This window comes from Emydura macquarii, unplaced genomic scaffold (assembly GCF_026122565.2).
Source record: "Emydura macquarii macquarii isolate MOO-44397 ecotype Brisbane River unplaced genomic scaffold, CSIRO-AGI_Emac_v2 contig_2065, whole genome shotgun sequence".
NCBI classification, from domain to species: domain Eukaryota; kingdom Metazoa; phylum Chordata; order Testudines; family Chelidae; genus Emydura; species Emydura macquarii.
This window is the reverse complement of record NW_027132202.1, coordinates 299385-321609: the sequence shown is the minus strand read 5'-3', so window position 1 is coordinate 321609 and position 22225 is coordinate 299385. Positions and strand designations below refer to the sequence as shown.

At 49.0% G+C, this 22225-nt stretch overlaps 1 protein-coding gene across 1 annotated transcript; it reads right to left on the bottom strand.

Moving 5' to 3' along the window:
* Positions 1 to 6761: 6761 nt before the first annotated feature.
* LOC137159988 (olfactory receptor 52P1-like) lies at positions 6762 to 7700 on the bottom strand. The gene has a single exon (XM_067558451.1). It carries the CDS (start codon positions 7698 to 7700, stop codon positions 6762 to 6764), a length of 939 nt encoding a protein of 312 aa, XP_067414552.1.
* Positions 7701 to 22225: the final 14525 nt, after the last annotated feature.

The window sequence follows — 22225 nt, the reverse complement described above, 5'->3', positions numbered from 1 at the left end:
AAGCAATCCAGCTGCAGGGGCAGGTCCTGAATTCAGGAGAGCTGGGAAAATCCACAAGGGGCGCTCTGGAGCAGCCAGGCTGCCGTCATTCACCGTTTGTAGTTTGAAACATCTGCCAACCCTCCGGCAGGGCACAAGTACCAGGACTGATATTTTAAGTTTGAATTTGATTGTCTGTTCATAGCTTTGTGGCTAATGTGGACCTTCTCCTGCCGGGGATTGTAGCACAGCTTGGATTACATAAAAAAATCTGCTTCTCTAATGAAAACTTTCCTTTGTTATTCGATGTAGAGACCAATGTGTTAATAACAAAAGCTTTGTTTCAATACCTAGCTTTCGGGCTAGTTTTTAAAGGACTTTGAGCCATGGATGCAGTAGAAATCTGGCAACCGTGTGTAGGGCAGAGCTAATAAAAGAGCAGCTGCCCGAGTGGAGCTGGGGGCAGATCAGCAACGTGGGGCCCTCTGCAGAGGGCCCATCACAGGGAGATGTTGCCAAACAAGATGTTGCCTCGTAGGCTGGCTTTGACTGTGCAGTGGCGGGAGACGTGACCCCCGACGGAGGCCGATGCCGCGGAGAAGAAACCACTGAAAATACTGCAGGTTTCTGATTCTCGGTGGCTTTCCATCTGTCCCTCGGCATCAGCACAGCACAGCCAGAACATGGGAGGGAGGCCTGGGATGTGTAAGGGACATGCTTTAAAGACTTTAAGGTACAGAAAATCCACCAGCAAGTGAGCTGTGTCCCATGCTACAAAGAAAGGCAAAAAAGCCCCAGAGCCTTTGCCAGTCTGTCCTGTGGGAAAATTCCTTCTCCACCCCAAATATGGAGATCAGTTAAACTCTGAGTATGAGGGAAGACTCACCTGTCAGACACACAAGAAAGAATTCTCTGTAATAACTCAGAACCCCCCCACATCTAACATCCCTTCACGGGCTATTGGCATATCTACCACCAGTAGTCAAAGATCAGTCAATTCCCAAACTAGGCTGTTCCATCATACCATCCCCTCCATACATTTATCAAGCTCAGATTTGAAGCCAGCAAGGCTTTTTGCCCTCACTGCTCCCCTTGGAAGGCTATTCCAGAACTTTACTCCTCTGATCTTTATAAAGAAGAGTCTCATTTCAAGTCTAAACTTCCTATTGGCCAGTTTCTATCCATTAATTTTTGTATATGTGACCATTCTGTGCCTAGGGTAGCCACCTGAAAATGCCAAGGAGAGGGCAGGCTGCAAAAAGAGAGCAGATTCTCCCAACATTGGTGGATGACACTGAAGTCAGACTTCCCAACCAGCCACAAACTGTGCTTCTCGTTCTCCACAGTGGTTATCAAGAAGCCAATATACAAAGACACACAGCCCCGTTTACTGCATTTCAGTCTCCGGCTTCCAATCAGCCACTAGGTCCAATAAAGAGACCAGTTATTTAAGCTCTATACTCTTTACTAAAAAAGTTTCTTCTGACTCCAAAGAGTCAGCCACAGTACCAGATCTATGTGAGTTTGGATCTTACCCAAAATACCATGCTGCCAGCCAATCCCTTAGTAAATAAAACTAAAGGTTTATTGTAAAAAGAAAGAAACAAACTAGAAGAGAAATGCGAAAGGATTAAAGCAATCAGATACATACAAATTATTTGAAAGTCCATCTATATCAGGTTTCTAGAAGAAATGTGGAGTTTGCAGGCTTGTATAATCCCTCTGGTGTACATCCAGTGCCTGGATGGGTCTCAGTCCTTTGTTTCAGAGCTTCAGTTGCAGATGAGTTGATCCAGAGGTAGATAAGTGGCTGAAGGCTGAATAGGATTGAAGACAAAATGGATGCCAGGCATCTGCCATTTGTGTCCTTTAGCCCTTGCCATGCTGCCTGTGCGATTTCACAGGAACCAAAATGGAGTCCATAGTCACATGAGCAAGTCCTGGTGAATCATCAGGTCTATCCCTGGCATCTCCCCCTGGATCCCTTGCACCTGAGAAGCTCTTAATGGGCCATTAAGCAGGCTATTGTTCTGCAGCCATCCTGTCTGGGGTGTGAGGTAATTAGCTAAACATGAGCTCCCAGAGTAACCCTGTAACCAAAAGAGTCAATGTGATCCTGGGATGATAAACAGGGGAATCTCAAGAGAGGAAGAGAAGTTATTTTAATGCTTTCTTTAGCACAGTCAAAGCCAGCCTACGAGGCAACATCTTGTCTGGCAACATCTCCCTGTGATGGGCCCTCTGCAGAGGGCCCCACCTTGCTGATCGGCCCCCAGCTCCACTCGGGCAGCTGCTCTTTTATTAGCTCTGCCCTACACACGGTTGCCAGATTTCTACTGCATCCATGGCTCAAAGTCCTTTAAAAACTAGCCCGAAAGCTAGGTATTGAAACAAAGCTTTTGTTATTAACACATTGGTCTCTACATCGAATAACAAAGGAAAGTTTTCATTAGAGAAGCAGATTTTTTTATGTAATCCAAGCTGTGCTACAATCCCCGGCAGGAGAAGGTCCACATTAGCCACAAAGCTATGAACAGACAATCAAATTCAAACTTAAAATATCAGTCCTGGTACTTGTGCCCTGCCGGAGGGTTGGCAGATGTTTCAAACTACAAACGGTGAATGACGGCAGCCTGGCTGCTCCAGAGCGCCCCTTGTGGATTTTCCCAGCTCTCCTGAATTCAGGACCTGCCCCTGCAGCTGGATTGCTTTAAACTCCCACTCCTTCCCGGGCAGTAATGTCCTTCAAATAGTGTCCTCCACCAGCATAGGAGCAAATGGAGGAAAGCCCAGAAGATTTCCCGTCCCTTCAGGACTTCCCTTGGATGAGAACTCGGGGAGATGGATTTGCAGAGGCTGTTGGCATCACCCTGCAAGGAGTAAGTTGGCTGCTGGAAGCCAGGGTGAGACCATGATACTTGTGGGCTGGATACTGGTGCAGGGCTGTGAGCAATCACAGCACAGGGTTATGGCCCCCCCAGGTTACAAGGCAGGTGGTGACAGAGCCCTTCACTAGTGTAGGTGATGCCAAAAATGTCACACACAATGCCACTCTGCAGCAGCTAAGCAGGGTGCTGTCTGGGAAATGCTGAATCCCCTTGAAGACAGGGGGCACGTGGGAAACTCTTCAGAGACCACAGATAACTTACGTTAGAAATGGAACCTGCACTAGAAAAGGGAATTTGACTAGCATAGAACTGGAAAGCCTGAGGTTGCATCTTTGTTTATTTTCTGTGTAACTCGTCTATGTATCTATCTATCCTCACTATTTCCTCACTATTTCATTAGGTCCTTTTCTGCCATCCAATGTCTGGAGGTTGAAGTTAGACAAATTCTGACTATAAATGATGTCTTCACTTTTTAAAGAGAGAGTGTAATTAACCAGTGGAGCACTTTACCAAGTTCATGGCAGATTCTCCATCACTAAGAATTTCTAAAACAAGGATGAATGTTTCTCTATAAACTCTGCTCTAGGAATTCCTTGGGGGCAGGTCTCTGGTCTGCGTTATACCGGAGGTCAGACTAGATGATCACAGTGGTGCCTTCTGGCCTGGGCCTCTGTGAACACATCCCTGCAGCACAGACAGGAGTCAGCTGGAGGCATTTACTCTGAGAGCTTGTGCCTGACTTTACTGAAGGCATTTTTTTCATTCATGACAGTGCTGAATTTAGCCCCAAGGAGAATCTCATGTGACTTTGCAGCCTTGAAAACAATACTCTAGATGTGTTTTTCACACCGCTGAGGCATTTCATGAGACATTAAATGTATGAACACTTCAGATGAGAAAATACCGATATGACCGCATAAACTGAGGAACGTATGTACAGCTGTCCCATTAATGGCTAGCAGAGCTGGCTAACAAATGATCCCAGAGTCCCGGGTTTAGGCTCTGTGTGCCAGTGTCTCACAGTGTCAGCCAGCGGCCAGGTGCTCTGTACAAGGCAGCTGTATTTACCTAGTGTGGCAAACAGCCAGCTCCTCCCTTGTGGGTCTCACACTTCAACCCCTTGCAGTGGACCAGGGAGTCCCCAGTTACCCTGTCTGCCCTTGGAACTACCTTGCTCCAGCTTCCCATTGCTGGCTGGGGCCAAAGATTGTCTCCTTCTCTGCCCCTCTGGCTGCAGGGAAGCCCTGTCTCCTGGCTACTTGGGTTTTCTCCTTCTGTAGCTGCAGAGAAGCCCTGTCTCCTGGCTACTTGGGTGGATAACCGTTGAGTCTACGCTCCTGACCTCAGCGTCACTACCCGTCGGGGAGACTCCCACGGGAAGTAGGGACCCAAACCGTGGGAAGTCCCGGCCTATGAGGACTGGGTAGGGAAGTTTTGGGAGGACGCCAACCGTTACCCTCGTGGTCCGCCCCTGAATCCCAATCTGGACCAGAGTGGTCAGGTACAAATTAACCGCACCGTTCACACAGGTTATTCCAGTGCGTTTGTCCCGGGACAGCTGGTCCTGGCCCACCAGTTTCCCTATTACCAGAGTGATGGCGCTCCCCGAGTCCACTAGAGCAGTGGTTCCTATGCTGTTCACTTTGACTGGCCGGGTGTATCTCTGGACGGTGTCTGCCTCCCCCACTGGCTAGACCAAGCTGTAGGGACCGACAAACCTGCATTTGGGCATTGGGCGGCTAGGTGCCCTAGCTCCCCACAGGTGTAGCACCTGTACCCTGGTCGAGACAGCCCCCTATCCGTTGGGCTGCCAGACTTTGGGCCAAAACCCCCCCTCCTGGGGTCCCCAAACCCCCTTGCAGGCCCCGGACACTCTCCAGCCCCCCTGCTCTCCAGCATGGGCTTGCCCGCTGCTTTGGGAATCCGAGCCCCCAGGGCATGGAATCCCCTTTTGTTCCGAGGACCTTCTTCCCTGGCAGTCCGTGAAATCTCCCTGGCTGCCAACTGTCTCTCAACAAGGGTGACTAAGTCATCATATGAGGTGGGGTCAGTCCGCCTAACCACTCCCCGCAGGTCTAGCAGCAGCCCCCTCATGAACCTGTCCATCACCAGGAGCTCCAACATCTTCTCGGTGCTGAGGGCCTCCGGGCACAGCCATTTCCATGCCGGGTGAATCAGGTTGAAGAGTTGGGACCTCGGTCCTTGGCCCTCCCAGTACCTCCACTTGTGGAACCTCTGGGCCTGGGTGGTGGTAGTCACTCCCAGTCTGGCCAGGATTTCAGCCTTCAGCTGGGGGTAGTCCACAGCAGCTTCTGCCACCATATCATAATACGCCTTCTGGGCCTCTCCCTCTAGGAAAGGGGCAAGGATGCTGGCCCACTGATCTCGGGGCCAGTCCTCCCGCAGGGCTGTCCTCTCAAAGGCCAGAAGATATGCCTCCATATCATACTCCCATGTCATTTTCTGTAGGCAGTTGCTGGCCCGTATGGCCCGCACCCCATCCTGGCTGCCACCTCGCTCCACCAGGACTTTCAACTGCCCTACCACCTCCTGAAGTAGGGCTCGGTCCTGGGCAGCCTGGCTCATCAGCAAGTGGTTGGTCTCCTGCTGTAACCATACAGCTTCTTGCTGGGCCACTGCCTGGACCCGGGTAGCTTCCTGCTGGGCAGTTGTGGCTTACACCAGGGCTTGTACAACCTCATCCATTTTGGGAGTGGGGTGGGTTAAGACTGCCCTGGTTTAAGTACACTTCATGATAGATCCCACTCCTGACACCACAGGTGGCAAACAGCCAGCTCCTCCCTAGTGGGTCTCACACTTCAACCCCTTGTAGTGGGCCAAGGAGTCCCCAGTAACCCTGTCTGCCCTTGGAGCTACCTTGCTCTAGCTTCCTTCTGCTGGCTGGGGCCGGGGTTTTTCTCCTTCTCTAGCTGCAGAGAAGCCCTGTCTCCTGGCCTGTGGGGCAGGGGAAGCTTCTCCCCCAGCTGCTACCAGCCTTCTGGCAGCTTCCTTCTCCTGTGCTTCTCTCTTTCCCTTTAGGAAAGGCAGGGTTTTAGTCCGCCAGTACTAACCCTTCATTGAGTCCAGGTGTCTCTTATTGCCCTGCAATCATCTCTCCCCTGCGTGCAGGGAAAAGTGTTTTTTGGCCTTCTAGGGCTCACACTCTGGCCCTGCTGTGCCCTTTTGAGGCCCTCTGTCCTGACTCTATGACAGTCCCTAGTCTGTAGCAGTACCTGGCATTCGTCCATCCTTCATCTTTGCATCTGGGATTTTTCTATGGAATGGACTTTTTGTTTATTTTGTCTCCAGTCTGTGTGCAATGTTTGTCCCAAAATAAACTGATAATGGAGGACTGGTTTCATGGCTTTGTGGGGGACGAAGTAGAGGGGCAAACGCCATTGTCTGCTAGTTAAGAATTCAGAGAGATGGATTTGGGAAGACTCAGGACTGAAAGACATTGTTGGGGCCTGGTGGATGGCAGAGCTGGGGACCTTGTGATGGCGGAGAGGGGCAAAAGAGTCAAAGATGGAGAAGATGACGAATGGTGAGAATCAATATACATAGTGATGGAAAATAGGTCTGAGAGCATATAAGAAATCATCAGCACAGGTGGTCGGGAAGTCACAGAAAGGCCGAGTGACAGGGTATGTGGAACTGGGGGACGACAGGTGATTCTGAAAGAGATCAGGTGATGGTTAGAGAGATGGAACTTAGCAATGGAGAGGGCAGTGCTTGGTGATGGAGGGATAAGACATCAGGTGTAAGGAACTTCTGACACTGGGATATTCCTCAAAGCTGAGTTCAACGAATTTGGGACAAAGCACCCTTGATTAACAAGGACACATCCTTTCCCCCTCTTGTCACACAGGTTTAAAGTCAGTGGCCCCAGGGGAATCACATTCTGCAGGTGTATTTTCCCATTTTGTCACGAAGCTCTTTGGTTTTGACCCCATAAATGATGGGGTTGAGCACGGGGGGCACAAGGAGATAGAGGTTGGCCAAGAGGATGTGAACTTGGGCAGGGATGCCCTGACCAAACCTGTGTGTCAGGACGGAGAAAAGGTTTAGGCTACCATTCACCAGCATCACAGAGATGTGGGCTGTGCAGGTGTTGAGGGCTTTCTGGTGGGCTTTCTTGGAGTTGATCCTGAGGACAGCCTTGATGATCAGCCCGTAAGACAGGCCAATGAGTGTCAGGTCTAACCCACTGAACAAAAATGTTATCACCAGGCTGTATGTCCGGTTGATTCTGGTATCCCCACATGACATCTTCACCACAGCGATGTGCTCGCAGTACGTGTGGGCGATAACACGGTTGGAGCAGAATGGCAGCCTCCGCAGTAGCAGGGGCAATGGCAGAATAAAGAGAACAGCTCGTATCAAACACACGAGCCCTAGCTTAGCTATTTCTGTGTTGGTGAGGATGGTGGCGTATCTTAGAGGGTTACATATGGCAACATAGCGATCGAAGCCCATTGTCACAAGGATGGCTGAGTGCATAAGAAAAAGCATGTTAATGAAGAAAATCTGGGTGATGCAACCATCCATGGTGATGCCTTTAAAACCGAACCAAAATATGCACAGTGCCTTTGGCATGACACAGGAAGACATGCCAATGTCTGTGAGCGCCAACATGCAGAGCAGCAGGTACATGGGCTTGTGCAGGGTCTTCTCTTTGGCGACAACAAACAGAAGCATGCAATTTCCCAACAGGCTGATGATGTAGAATGTAGAAAAAGGGATGGAAATCCAGATGTGGGCAGCTTCCAGCCCAGGAATGCCATTTAGGATGAACCTTGGTGGGCCGGAGGAGGTAAGGTTGAAAGCCTCCATGAGGTGGTCGATTCGCCAATGTCCATCTGAAATGATTATATTCCTGTGAAGGGAGAGACACCCAGCAAGGGGTTTACACACGAGATTACAAGTAACACGGTAAATATTTTCTAGTTTCGACAATTTGGAAAGGTGGGTGAGCAGTGAGATGGTAACATTATTCCCCTCTAATCAGCACTGCGGAGGCTACATTTAGTTTTCTGTCCACTTTTGAGGCCTCCACTAAAGGAAGGATGAGGAGAAATTGAAGAGAGTCCAGAGGAGGGCAACAAAATGATTAGGCGGCTAGAGCACATGACTTATGAGGAGAGGCTGAGGGAACTAGGCTTGTTTAGTCTGTGAAGAGAAGAATGAGGGGGGATTTGATAGCAGCCTTTAACTACCTGAAAGGGCGTTCCATTAACAAAGCCCTAGCTGGGATGATTTAGTTGAGTTTGCTCCTGCTTTGAGCAGGGGCTTGGACAACATGACCTCCTGAGGTCCCTTCCAAACCTAATATTCTATGATTCTGTGATTTCCACCTGACACCAAATTAGTTAGGCCATAGTCCAGTCCAGGGATGTTCTCAGAGGGAGCTAACCAAGCCCGGTGAATGAGGAGCACGATGGGAGATGATGTTTGATGTCAATATGTGCAACGTAGACGCCTACTAGAGGGAAAAACTTGAACTCCTTCAACACTTTACAAGGTTTCAATTTAACTGTCTGAACTCAGGGCAGGGACCTGCTGTAATCGTTTACAGCTCTGTGAAAGGTTTTTTGGACATTTACATGGATAGTAAGAATCTTCCTTTCCCATAAATAGAGCTAAATAAATATCTTGGAAAGCCTGTATGCATGCATGTTCCAGGGCACAAGCCAATTTCTAGCTATTAGGCGTTTAGGTGACACCCGAAAACCGGTCAAGTTATCCCCCCAACACCTTTTTTGGCAGCTCCTCGGCAGTGGCTTTCAGAGAGAGGACATTTGACTAGAAGAACCATAGATCTGATATACAATGAAATTCCTTTTTTGGAAATGAACCAAGTTCTCCCCATAGAAATACACATTATAATGCCAGGCTGGGACTTTGTGCTCTGTTACTTCCCTTGTTTCTTTTGGTGAGACACATTCTTAAAGACATCTACTTTTCTCTGAGACAAAAGAAATACAGTGGTTTCATTATTCTGCCTTGTTAATTGACAAGGGGAAGCAGAGACAGCTGTCTGCAACTCAGCTCCTTATGACTGAATACTGATAATGTTTGCACTTTTTTACAAAAATTGGGGGATCGTAAAGAATGAATAGGACAAGTTACTGATTTACAGGGATCTGGACCAGTGGGCAAACTGGGTTGAAACAAACGATACGTTTTTCTAATATAGCTATGAAGAGAACAAAAAAAGGTAGGGGATACTTACATAATCGAGGACTCTGTTGTGGGAAGCAGTGACACTGAACGTGATTTGGGAGGTATAAAAGGGTAATTAGCTAAACATGAGCTCCCTGAGTGACCTTGTGGCCAAAAGTGTTAATGTGATCTTAGCATGATAAATAGGGGAATTTCATGTAGAGGGAGAGATGTTATTTTACCTCTTTCTTTGGCACTGGTGCAACTGCTGCTGAAATAATTTGCCCAGTTCTGGTGCCCACAATTAAAGATGGATGTTCATACACTGAAGAGGATTCAGAGAAGGATTCACAAAAATTTGTAAGGATCAGAAATCCTGCCTTACAGTGACAGACTCAAAGAGCTCAATCTATTTAGTGTAAGAAAAATGGCTAAGGGGTGACTTGATAACAGTCTACGAGTCCCCACATAAGGAACAAATATTGAATAATGGGCTTTTCAGGCTAGCATAGAAAGGTCTAACACCAACCCATGCCAGGACGTTGAAGTTAGACGAATTCTGACTATAACTAAATCAATGTTGGATGTTTCTCTATAAGCTCTGCTCTAGGAATTCCTTGGGGGAAGGTCTCTGGCCTGTGCTTTGCAGAAGGTCAGACTAGATGGTCACAATGGTGTCTTCTGGCCTGCGGCTCTGCGGACACATCCCTGCAGCACATACAGGAGTCAGCTGGAGGCATTTTGTTTGCAAGATGGTGCCTGAGCCTAACTGGAGGATTTTTCTTTTATTCATGACTGTGCTGAATTTATTCCCACAGGGAAAGAGTCTCATGTGACTTTGAAGCTTTGAAAATGACACTCTAGGTGTGTTCTTCACATGTGTGAGGCTTCCCGTGAGCCACTGCATGAAAGAACATTTCAGATAAGAAAAATACTGACATTACCCCATAAAATCTGCACCTTGAGAAATGCATGTACAACTGTCCTATTAATGGCTAACAGAGCTGGCTAACAAATGATCCCAGAGACTCCCGGATGAACCGTCTGTGTCCCAGTGGCTCACTGTGTCAGCCAGTGATCAAGGGCTCCTGCACTTGGCAGTTGTATTTACCTAGGCACTGACATGGCTGTGCACACTTCTCAGCTTGCTCGTTGTTCATATGTAGCGGCCCCGAAGTCCCACCCAGTGTGTGTGGGAGCAACAAGAGCAGCAGCATAGCACAGGTGCCTTGGCATCTGCTACTCGGGGTGTGACATTCCTCACTGGAGAGAAACTGCCACTTTTGTCCCCCTAGTAAAGGGAGCAGGTGGGACGGGGGCACTTCACCTCTGCAGAGGAAAAGTTTTGGGGAGCTTAGAGCGGCTCAGAGGCTGTGGGGGTCATGGGTGACTGAGAAGCAAGGAGATGACTTTGGCGCCAAGCGTAGTGTTGGAATCAGAGAAGCCTGGGATGGGGATTATCGACAGGATCAGATCTGATGGGAGACGGAACCAGCTGAGGAGCAAAGATCAATGGTTCTTTCCACTGGGGAAATGCCTCAAGTTGCGTAATTAACATTCAACAACCATTCAACGCCCCCGCCCCAAACAAATGAGTAAAGGTTGTGACACCCAGGCTATAATTCTCTGTCTCGCCAGGGGAAAGAGGCCCTGAGACTTGCCCAGACACACTCGGCCTGGCCTGGGACCAACAATCAGAAGAAAATTAGAATTTCATCAGTGCTGCCCGCCTGTCATGTACCCCTGATTCCCTACCACCACCTCCCCCAGCGCCACCCGCTTGTCCATGTAGAGACCCCTCCAACCACCAACATCCCAGTGCTGCCTGCCTGTCTGTGACCCCACTCCCTGCCCCCCCCCAATCCCCAGCGCTGCCACACAGTGATCCCACTCATCCAGGACCTACACAAGTGTCAGACACACCACACAGTGACAGCTCGTCAAATATCTACACAGCCTGGGTTAAACTCTATGTCTGGGTGCACTGGGGAAAGGGGGGATGGAGGAGGAGCAGCCTGAACAGCCTGTCCGGGGGTGAAGAGAACCCCAGCAGCAACTCAGCTTGTGCAGGGAGGAGAAGAGGGACGGACCCGAGGGGAGGGGAGAGAGGACGTGGAGACTAAAAGGAGCCAGAGCGAGTAACTCTTCCTCAAAACAACACAAAGCTTTAGCGTATTCCTGCCAGTTAGAAAGCCAGACACAACTTCCTGATGTTGCTTTTCTGTGCTGGCAATTGCTAAAGTTTCCATGAGGCTGTTGTGGGACTGGTCACAGGAGGACGGATGGGCTAGAGCGAGGAATGTGTCTGACATAATGTACTGCAGAGTGTCCACATTACAGATGCCTGTCAGGTCCTGGAGATTGCAGGAGGGCTAGTTACAGCTCTTTGGTGTGTGAATTAGGCAGAATGTCCATTCCCTATTTCACCCTGATTCAGGACTCCGAGCCACTGTGATCTGAATACTGCACATCCCACCCCCCACACACACTGTGTGTGCCTGTGTCTCCCCCAGTCAGATTTCCAACCCTGTCTGGTTTCCTCTAAGTCGAAAATATGATTTTTTTTTTACGGCATTTTGGTGCTTCTCGTCCTCTACAAAACCAGAGACGAAGGGGAACAGAGAGAGCAGCCCCGAGGTCGAAAAAAATTGTCACCCTAACTGTTTTGAACCTCTAAACTGTGAGTTTAAGATTTCAGCTACTCTCCTGTCAGTCCTTCTCTGGTCCAGTTGAGCTCACCGATCCTCAGAGGCCACAGGACGACTCCAGTTGAAGTCACTCGAGGATCAAGGCCAGTGACAAGCAGGCCTTTTGTTTAAGTCCCTAAATATGCATTTGCGGTGAAATCCTGGTCCTGATGGGAGTTTTGCCATTGAAATGAATGGGACCAAGATTTCACCCTTACTGTTGAACTTTAGGCTCCCTGCTGTGAGGTCCTGGCTTTTGGTCCTGCAGCGGCGAGAGCTATTCTGTTAAGGTGCTGAAAGAGTCTGAAGGAAGATCCCCAGTTTATGTGGCGTCCTGAGACCAAGCATGAAAGATGGGGATTTCAAAACACAGGGACCCTGATTTTGCTCTCAGTGATGCTACTGTTACTGTGGAGTGAGCCACTGAAGGCAGAATGTGAGAGCAGAATCTAGCCAGTCTGTAAAACCCTGTGTGACCCATTCCTTTTCTGAAATTTCAGGTATCAAATGTACCCATTGAAAAGGTTCTGGCTACACGTCTTAACCTGGCAGTAAAGTTTCTGAATTGGAAAACTTAAGCGAACAAGATAAAAAAAACGAAACAGATCAAAAAAAGGGAGCTACAGAGACAGACAGAAGGGTACAGTAACAGACAAGGAAATGGTTTTAAAAACAAATATTTTTCTGAACTATTTACAATAAAACCCTAATCTCTATCCTGGAAAATTCCTGCCCTGATTGTTCTTGACTTGAACCCTTCCTGAGCCCTTAGCACTAACTTTATTGCAGAAACAGGCAACTCACCAATATCCCACAAAGCAGAGAGGAAATCTTCTTACTGTGACCTGAGAATCGGTGTACGAATCTCACGTCTGACACTTCCAATACTGGTCAGGGACCTTTATGATTTTCCAGTATAGTCCCTGCAGACTCTGATGTTGGCCAGGACTCAGGGACAATTCCCTGGAGTCTGTGAGAAGTGGGAAGTGCAGAAACCAGACTCTTGAGAATTTCAACATAAGAGACTCTCTCTCTCCTGGGAGAGAAGAAATGATTCACTGATAACAGAGGCTCAGATTGTCAGTCCAAACTGAGTCTTGCAGACTTGCTAGAGTTGTCCTGCACTGCTAAAAGACTAGAGAGAAAAGAAGAGCCAAGGGTTAGACGTGCTTATTTATCTATCAGCATTTCTGTGCTGCTGCTCATTGTCATAGAATCAGAGCATCTGCTGCTACTCCTGGCTGATGAGCCTGGTGCTGAATCGCTGAGACCATGACGTGAACGTGGACAGGCTCTTGTGCATACTTGTTTCAAACGTAGGAGTTCCACACTGGGTAACAATCCCTACTATCTGATAGCCTCTCTGACAGAGGGTAGCACAGATTGCCCCACATTAGTTATAAGTCCCTTCGGGAGCAATATCCTGCCATGGGGAAGTGCAACTTCTTGATCCCCCTTCACTGATCAGTCACGTACCTTGAAGCCTGTGGACTGACGGCCTTTGTCTCTTTATCCCAGCTAAAGTAACTGCACAGGCTGTCATTGGGGTGGGGATGGTGCAGGGAAATGTTCAGAGGCGAGTGAGGTGCCCATTGTCCATCCACATTCAATGGGACTCTGCTGCCCACTGCCCTTGTCCCTTCGACAGCCTCTCCCTGGGGTCTAGTTAATCATGCTCTTGTCTGGAGTGAGGGTGCAGTGTGATGCAAAGGTGTAGATTGAAGACCACATTGCAGCTGTCCTGGATTGGGACCTGTGCCAGGAATGCTGTTGAAGAAATTTGTTCCTTCTGCTTCTGATCCCACCTACCAAACCTGGGGGTCCCTAGCTGGGAAGACACCCCTGGGACAAATTACCACCCTGCACCAGCTGTTGCTTATAAAGACTGGCATATTTTTAATGGGATGAATTACAGGGCAGCCTCCTGCTCTGGCTGTGAGCTCTGGATCCGGACGTGGCCAGCAGAAGATGGGCAGGCGGGGGCTGTCTGCTGCAGGCAGCCAGAGTGTGCTGCAGCCTGGCACACGTTCACCCCCTCACAGGCAGGGCAGAGAGCACCGCAGCATGTCTCTGGGGCGCTGTCTCGCCCTGAGCCGGCCCTGCCCCTGCTGGGACCCCGGAGTGAGACAGTTGGCGCGGCAATCTTTACATGGTTTTTAATACACTGCTGGACTGCAGCTGTGGTTAATTGTACTGCAAGTGCCTGGAGACTGAGAACCGCTGTTCTAAGAGAACGGCACTTGCTTCTGGAATTGCTGCCTGTGCCTGTCGTCCGGCCGTAGGGAGAGATTTACAGCTGCATTGTTTGTGCATGTCGCCTCCAGGTTGGGCACCCTGCGTTTCTTGTTCTGCCTGCTGAAGGGGGGTATCTCATGCTGCCTGGCTCCATCTCATCGTGCACGGTTCCCATTCAGGGACCATGATCTTCCCAGTGGGTGGCTGGCACTCATTATTGGTTCCCACATGAGTGTCTGTCTGTCCCCCTTTGAGATGATGTCAGGCTGCTGGGCCTGGGGAGCAGACAGGGCAGTGACTTACCCCCAGCCCATCCCAGCTCATTGACTATGGATCCCATCCTCCTGGGTCGGGTTACCATATTTCAAGTTCCCAAACAGAGGACACTGCTGGGGGGTTGAAGCCTCGCCGGGGGGGGGCCGTTACAGTTTCTTTTGTACAGTTTCTTTCTTCTTTTATAAATAAAACAGGTGGAATGGCCTCAAAAATAAATGTAAATCCAATTGTAACTGTACCTGTTTACGTGCAGTCAGTCCTTTTCTACTGTGCTTCTTCCTGTTGTGCCAAGCATATTTCTCTGAAGAGCAAATTGCTCATCGAGAAGTCAGGAAAATCTTTGCAAGATGTGTGTCTGAAGGGGTATTGTACAAGTAGGATCCTTCTCAGTGACTCAGTCAAGATGTTTCTCTGGATTCCCTGGATATCATTGTCTCAGTGGTTCTCTTTTTTGATTTTCTTCTTTTTGTTCAGTGTCTTGAGGTTCTGTATTTGGCTCATGGCTCCATGTGACTCCTCCTGGGGTTCAGGGCGACCTTCCCCTAGATTTAGGATCGTGAGGGTTTTAACCTCTTCACTCTTCTCCCGTATGCTGTATTGCAGGCCCTGATGAATCAACATGAGCCTAACCCGGATGCCCCGTCTATCTTATCCAAGGTCTCCTAAAAGGCTGTAACTTCATTCAGCGCCTTTCTCTTTCTGAAGAAGTGGGCTGAAGCCCACGAAAGCTTATGCCTGCTGAAATGAAATTTGTTAGTCTTTAAAGTGCTACAGAACTCTTATTGTTTTTGCTGTAAACAGACTAACACGGCTACCCCTCTGTTACTCTTTCAAGTTGTAGTTGCTAAAGCTTGTAAGCTCTGCCCTTTGTGTCTTCGTAGGCTCACTGCCGTGTTCTTTGGCTCTTCTCAAAATCTGCTCACTTTGCTCAAAGGAGTGTAGTGCCAGAAACAACCAGAGTTCTGTGGCACTTTAAAGACTAACAAATTTCATATTTGAAGACATAAGCTTTCCAGAGACTTAGCTCTCTTCTTCAGAAACAGTTACTGGTAGAGCTCAGAGCATTATACGGCCCATCCCAATACCAACAGATGTGATACTGAGTCATCTCTCATCTCTAGGAAGGTACAGAAGACACGCTTTAGATATGGAATGAGTTCATTTTTGTCTCCAGTTTAAAGGAGAGCCCTAATCCGTATGTTAATTCTTCTGTCATGGCTCCCTCCCTCGCTCTCTGTTCTACATTCTCTGCAGGGTCCGTTTTCCTTTCAAGCACTTTAATTTTCCTCTGTATCCGTGTTCCACATACTGCTCCATGCCTCTTCCTCAGGACTGTAGGAGGCTGAAAAATTTCACACCCTTCTCAAAGACTCTCTCAAGGTCTGGATTATCTGACAGACTTGCCTAATTATGTCACACTGACTTCTGGCAGTCCCCACGAAGTAGAAGTGCCTTTGCTAGGCTGTGGTCTTAGAAAGTCAGGTGGGTGGGCTCTCGGTTTAGAGAGGCTGGGGAAATCCTGCACTTGAGCACACTTATAATGGAGTCCCTGATCATGTGGTCACTAGAATCTGTCTCCATTTTCCTTCCTGCTCTGACAAGCACAAACTGCCCTTGTTTATCCATGGAGGCAGGGTATGGAAGTTGTGCTGCTCTTGTCAAGACTGGGCATGTTGGCTGTCAGGGAGACCATCTAAGAAAACGTCCTGTATGTTCATTGCCAAGGTGAAGTGATTCCATTGTGTGGGGAACATCTGGCTAAGAAGCATGGCCTCTGTGTGCCAGGCGCACTCTTCTGAGATTTACCAATGAATTGTTGTCCTGGAAAACCACAGGATGATCCATTTCTGGCTTGTCCCTGCCCTCCTCTGCTCTTAACCACCAGGCACAGGGAGTGGGGCTTGCGCCTCGAGACTTATCTCAATCTTAGCTGCCTTCTAGTGTATGCCATGTTTTAGCCTTCAGAGTACACACAAATATGTGGCACCCGCAGGGCCTCCACATGGGTGGGGAAAGGATACACTTTTCCGGACCCGGAGGTACTGGGGTGCATTGTACTATTGTGGACTTTTAGATTTATTATTTTCTGATTTCATTTTTTCTAGTTTAAAAAAATTAATTCCATCTTTATGGGGTTTTTAGCCAAATTTTGTTGATCCATTAACCATTTCAATAGCTTTACTATAAAGGCCTGTCCGTGGATCACACAATGATCCCAGGTTGCTGTAGGGCCGCTTCCTGCAGCCTTGTTACAAGCTGGCTCTGCCGTCCTGTCACGGACCCTGCTCCATCGCTGCAGATTCCAAACCAACGTTCCCAGTCAAGATCTGCGTCTCGAACAGAATTATTTAATAGTTTCTAAAGCTCTTCCCCAGTTGCTCATGTTGGACGTGGAGAGCAAAAGAGACATTCCTCTTATAAATCTATTGCTGTAGCAAAGCGAATACACACCAGTAGCTGTGCAGCAGTAGATGTATCTGTGGACTCATCCATCTGAATGGAATAACAAGGGCTCTGATGAACACTTTCTAGGAGCTGCTCTTTTATATCAGTGGGGCTCTCCGCAGTGCGGCATGACACTGTGTAATTAGACACAGCTAGCTGTCTAGCTGTCATGCTGCTTTTTCTCCTATTGTCACCGCACACATATACTTTGCCAAAGCTGCTAAGCCAGACAGTATAGGTGAGAAACTTCTATTTCTAGCTGCAATGTGGAAATCCACACGGTAAGAAGCCTCAATAGCCTTCGTGTTAACAGTGCTGTACACTTCAACAACATTTTTTTTCCTATTAACTCATTGAGTTTCCTCTGAATAAACTCTCCGGATTTCGATAAGAAGGTGGGGTGTCTTGTTCTGAGATTCCGGTGTAGCCTGCAGGGCTGCATACTGTCGTTTGCCAGGACTTTGCTGCATTCAGCACCTTGAGGCCTTGGTGCATCCAAGCTTGAAATAATCTGTGGCTGGCTTGGCCCAGAGCAGTTCCTTCCCCCTGGCTGCCCAGTGTGGGGTTTGTACACCCCATCGCACACCTTCACGTAGCTCCTCAAAATGGCACTTCGCCTTCCTCAAGCGCTTCTCTTCTTCAACCTTGATTTGCCTGCCCCATTGTCCTGATAACTTACTTGATGAAAATTTGGCTTCTTTGAACTCAGTTTGAAACTAGTTAGTGGCGTTGGGAAGCAATATTGCTGCTTTCTAGGAGTCTGTGTCTTTGGACTGTAGCAGGTTGGAAAAGCTATTTACTGTTTCCAGAATCTTTCTGAGAAAAGAGAAAAAGAACAGGAATACTTTCCACTCATTTCTTTAATGCTGAAGGCTCGTGGCCTTCAACAGCATTTTTGCTCAGAGGAATTATTACTGTGAGTGCCTCATTATGTCTAAGCACCGAAATCGGAGAGGAAGGAGCGATTCATGCTGATGGCTGATAACCTGTATAGTCAATTGCTTGACCATGCTTTCGTTTGTTATGAAATATTTTCAAGAGGCCAGTTACGTTTCCTGATCTAACCCAAAAATAAAATAGTGCAGGAAAAAACATTGATACGATACTAGTCTCCGGGAAGCCGTCCCATGCAGTGATGTTATATTCACCTTACGCAGAACGTGTGCTCCCCAAAGTGACACATTTCTGCTTTTATCATTGATGTGATGGTTTCACAAGTTACACGGCACTAAAACCCAACCCATCAGTCTGACTCGGTTCCCTAATGGAAGCGGGGGGATGATCCCGCTGTTGTGAGCTTCTGCTTTGCCCCTGTGGAATCCGACAGTGAAAGGATCTGAGTCCTCGCTCCAGCTCCCTTTACCTGGTGGCCAGCCTGGCCTCGAGGGCTCCCCTTCTTCTCTCCACTGTGGGAGAGTCTTTGTTACCCCAACAAGGGGGTCCCAGGATTCTTGGGATGCTTGATGCCCACTCTCATTGTGCTCACTCAGGACAGGGACTAGAGTGGCTCTGTCCTTACCGGCCAGGTCACTGATCCACTGATCACTACATTAAGTTGAAACCTGATACAACTTGTTAAACAGCAGCTATAAGGAAAAAAAGGGAAGGTTAAAGGAAAGTAGGAGCTCTTCCCTGTGGGCACCGGGGACACCCTAACTGGCCGTCTTTGGGATGAAAGAAAACTTCACAGTCTGTTCCTCACACATCCCAGGCCTCCCTCCTGGGCCCTGGCTGTGCTGCACTGATGCCACGAATAAGACGCCTGCTCTGGCGGTGGCCACAAGCCTCAGGTTCTAGCCCGGCCACTGTACGTGTGATAAAGAAGTTCAGCCTTGTAGTTTCTTCCTGTGTCTTTGTCTGTCTGTAAGGGTAGCTTCAGTTCGTCAAATTGAGCAAGAACCCTGCTCACACAGGGACCGATGGAAAGCCACCTAGAATCAGAAAGCTGCAGTATTGTCAGTGGCTTCTTCTCCCCAGCATCGGCCCCCTGTTGGTGTCACGTCTCCCACCCCACCCAACCCCTCCTGAGGCCAGCAGTGATGTTCCCATCTGCAATCTGGAGTGGTATATTGCTGTATCACCCCAATTCCCCCACTTCTGGGACCATCTTGCACTTGCCTCGCTGTGTGAACCCCCACTCCTGGGTCAGCTGACGCCCAGCCACCTGCAAGCCAGAGGTCCCTGACCTAGTTAATGAGTGCTTCTGGCCAGTCACTCATGGGGTTATTCAATGTGTGACCCCGAGCGAACATCCCCAGTCCCAGATGCAGCCCTAGGAACTGCTGTTTACAGAGTTCAGTGCTGCCCACTGGAATTTGCAAACTCATTGGTAAGTTTATTTATCAAAGAAATCGATATGCACCAGCTCTGTCACTCTAAGTGAAGTCTCTACACACACCCAAACCCCATGCACTGCTTTAGAGAAAACAAACAAATAAGTTTATCAAGTGCAGACAGATTTTAAGTGATTATAAGCCAGAATAACGTGAGTCAGCTTGATCAGGAAGAAATAAAGAAGGTAAATCACATTCTAAACTGAACTGAACACTTCAGTATCCTTGCAGTCCTGGATCGTTAATCTTACCACACAGGCTGGCTGAGCTGAGTCCTTCAGCCAGGCCTCCCCACCCCCGTGGGCAGTCTGCCAGTTCCTTGATGTTGCTTCATAGACGGATTGCAAGGGAGAGCTCCAGTGACAAAAATCACCTCTGCCTTTAACGTATTTCCTCATCACCCCCAGGGTCAGATGTTCTTCACGTCCAGCAATGGGCTTGGTTTCCTCCACTTGAGTCAAATGAACGTCACCTTATCAAGTGCTGAAGCCAGTCCATTGTTCCTGTTTGTATGTCTCTGCGAGGCGTGAACCCTCCGCTTTGTGTTTGCCTGGATCTATCCAACCCATGTGAGACACACATTTGGGAATATTGCCTACCAGAGTTTCATATCTATACATACGACATTGCAGGAAACAAACTACCATAACAATAACGTTCAGAATGCCATGAGCATTCCAAAAACACCTTGCATGAACATGAATGATACATAAACCACAGCACAAGGGGTAGAGTGTGTCACACCAGCCTACAAGGCCCTCTTGTCTGGTGACGTCTCCTGCACTGGGCCCTCTGCCCTGGGCCCCGCCTTGGTCTCCTCAGCCGCTCACCACGCTCAGCTGCCGTGTCACTTGTGGCACCTGCTATCCCAGCTCTGGCCCCACTGCTCCCCGCTGTAGATTAGCCCTGGCTCCCTGTTGGCACAGCTAGTCTGGGTTGCTCCAGCTGCCCGGCTCTGGCTCAGCACTGCTGTTCTGCCTCCTGCACAGCTCTGCCTTCTGGGCTGCTTCTCTGGCCCCTCTGGGGCTTCCCTTTGATGAGAACTCGGGGAGATGGGTTTGCAGAGGCTGTTGGCATCACCCTGCAAGGAGTAAGTCGGCTGCTGTAAGCCAGGGTGAGACCAAGATTCTTGTGGGCTGGTTACTGGTGCAGGGCCATGGCCCATTACAGCACAGTGTTAAAGACCCCAACGTTACAAGGCAGATGGGGACAGACCCCTTTATTGGTCTAGATGATACCCAAAATATCTCAGGTTGTGCCACTCTGCAGCAGCTAAGGGGGTCCTGTCTGGGAAACACTAAATCCCCTTGATGACAGAGGGCACGAGGAAAACCCATGGGCTCAGAGACTCTAAAGTCAGAAGAGACCAATATGATCATCTAGTCTGACATTCTGCACAGTGCAGGCTACAGAACCTCTCCCATCCGCTCCTGTAATAGACCCTGACCGATTACTGAGTTATTAAAGTTCTCTAAAATCATGGTTTAATGACTTTCAGGTACAGAGAATTCACCACCAAGTGAAATGTGCCCCATGCTCAGGAGGAAGTGGAAAAACCCCCAGAACCTTTGCAAAACTCTTCAGCGAGTACGGGTAACTTGGATTAGATAAGGGAAATTGACTAGTAGAGATGTCGAAAGCCTGAGGTTGCGTCTTTGTTTATTTTTTGTGTAACTCATCTATGTTTTCTTTTCTTTATTATTTCATAGACTCATAGAATCCTAAATGATGAGGGTTGGAAGGGACCTCAGGAGGTCCTTTAGTCCAACCCCTTGCTCAAAGCAGAACCAATCCCAATTAAATCATCCCAGCCAGGGCTTTGTGAAGCCGAACCTTAAAAACCTCTAAGGATGGAGGTTCCATTGCCTCTCTAGGTAACCCATTCCAGTGCTTCAGCACCCTCCTAGTGAAAAACTTTTTCCTTATATCCCACCTAGACATACCGCACTACAACTTGAGACCGTTGCTCCTAGTTCTGCCATTTGCCATCACTGAGAACAGCCTAGCTCCATCCTCCCTGGAACCCTCTTCAGGTAATTCTAGGCTGCTATCAGATCTCTCCTCGCTCGTCTCTTCTGTATAGTAAACACACTCAGTTCCCTCAGCCTCTCCTGGGAGGACAGAGAAGCCAGGCCAGGGAGCTGAGCAGAGCTGAGCCAAGCCACACTGAAGCTGGAGCTGGAGCTGGATCTGGAGTCGTCCGGAGCTGGCTGTGATGAATGGCTGGGGGAGGCCGAGGAGTGCACTGTGGGGGTCCCAGGGCGGGGTGATGCCCCAGCCCAGAGGTCATGCAAGCCAGTCTGGGAGGGGGTCATGACTTTGATGGGGGCGACACTGGGAGAAGGGCCCTGCCCCCTAGAGCCTGGGGGTGTGGCCACCGCCAGAGAACATATCTCACCCGCGGCATCCCTGCCGCACAGCCAGGCGTGGGCAAGGGACCTACAATGTGTGAGAGCCAGACTGTGAACATCCCTCACACCCCAGAGACACGTTGCGTGTTTTCCTTTTACCTTTCTCAAATTCCTTTCTTTTTAGTTGGTGGCTGTTTAATAAATTGTGTTTGCTTTGAACGATACGCAGCGATCAGTGGGTCAGGGAAATGCCCAGTGCAGAGAACACCTGTGACCCTGTCCTAAGTGATCATGACAAGGTTGGGGGTCGAGCCCCTCAGGGATCATGGGCCCAGCCTTGTCGGGGTTACAGGGACCTTGGCACACAGGACTGTGGGAGGGGAGCCCTCGAGGTCAGGCTGGTCTGTCGGGAAAGGGCGTGGGAGTGAGGACTCAGATTCTTTCTCTAGCTAACTCCCCCAGGTAGTGTGTGAACCAGGAAAGTTCCCCACAGTAGCAGATACATCCTCCCACTTACATCAGCTTCTCACTCAGGTAAGAGTGATTTTTTTATTAGTTTCATCTAATATAAGGTTATGATGTTTATGTGTTTATTGTCAGTGAGGAGCTGGGAGAGCAGGGGGGGATGCATCTTTTACCTAGCGTTAACTAGTGGGGCTTTCACTCAGAAAGGTTGGACAGGGACTTCTGGCTCTGTCAGAGCAGGTGTGGGAAGGGAATGGGGTTAATCCCGCCTTGTTAGAACAACCCTCACAGCTGTTGATTTTCTACCTGACCTGGAAGCTGGTCTCTGGAACCAGGTCCATGGTGGCTGCCAATAGTGCAAACCTCCTCCCGGACCTTCTGCCCAGCCCCACTCTCCTACGCTG

What these genes read in the sequence shown, in the direction of transcription:
- LOC137159988 (XM_067558451.1), bottom strand. Translation starts at nt 7,700, where the DNA reads ATGGAGGCTTTCAACCTTACCTCCTCCGGCCCACCAAGGTTCATCCTA.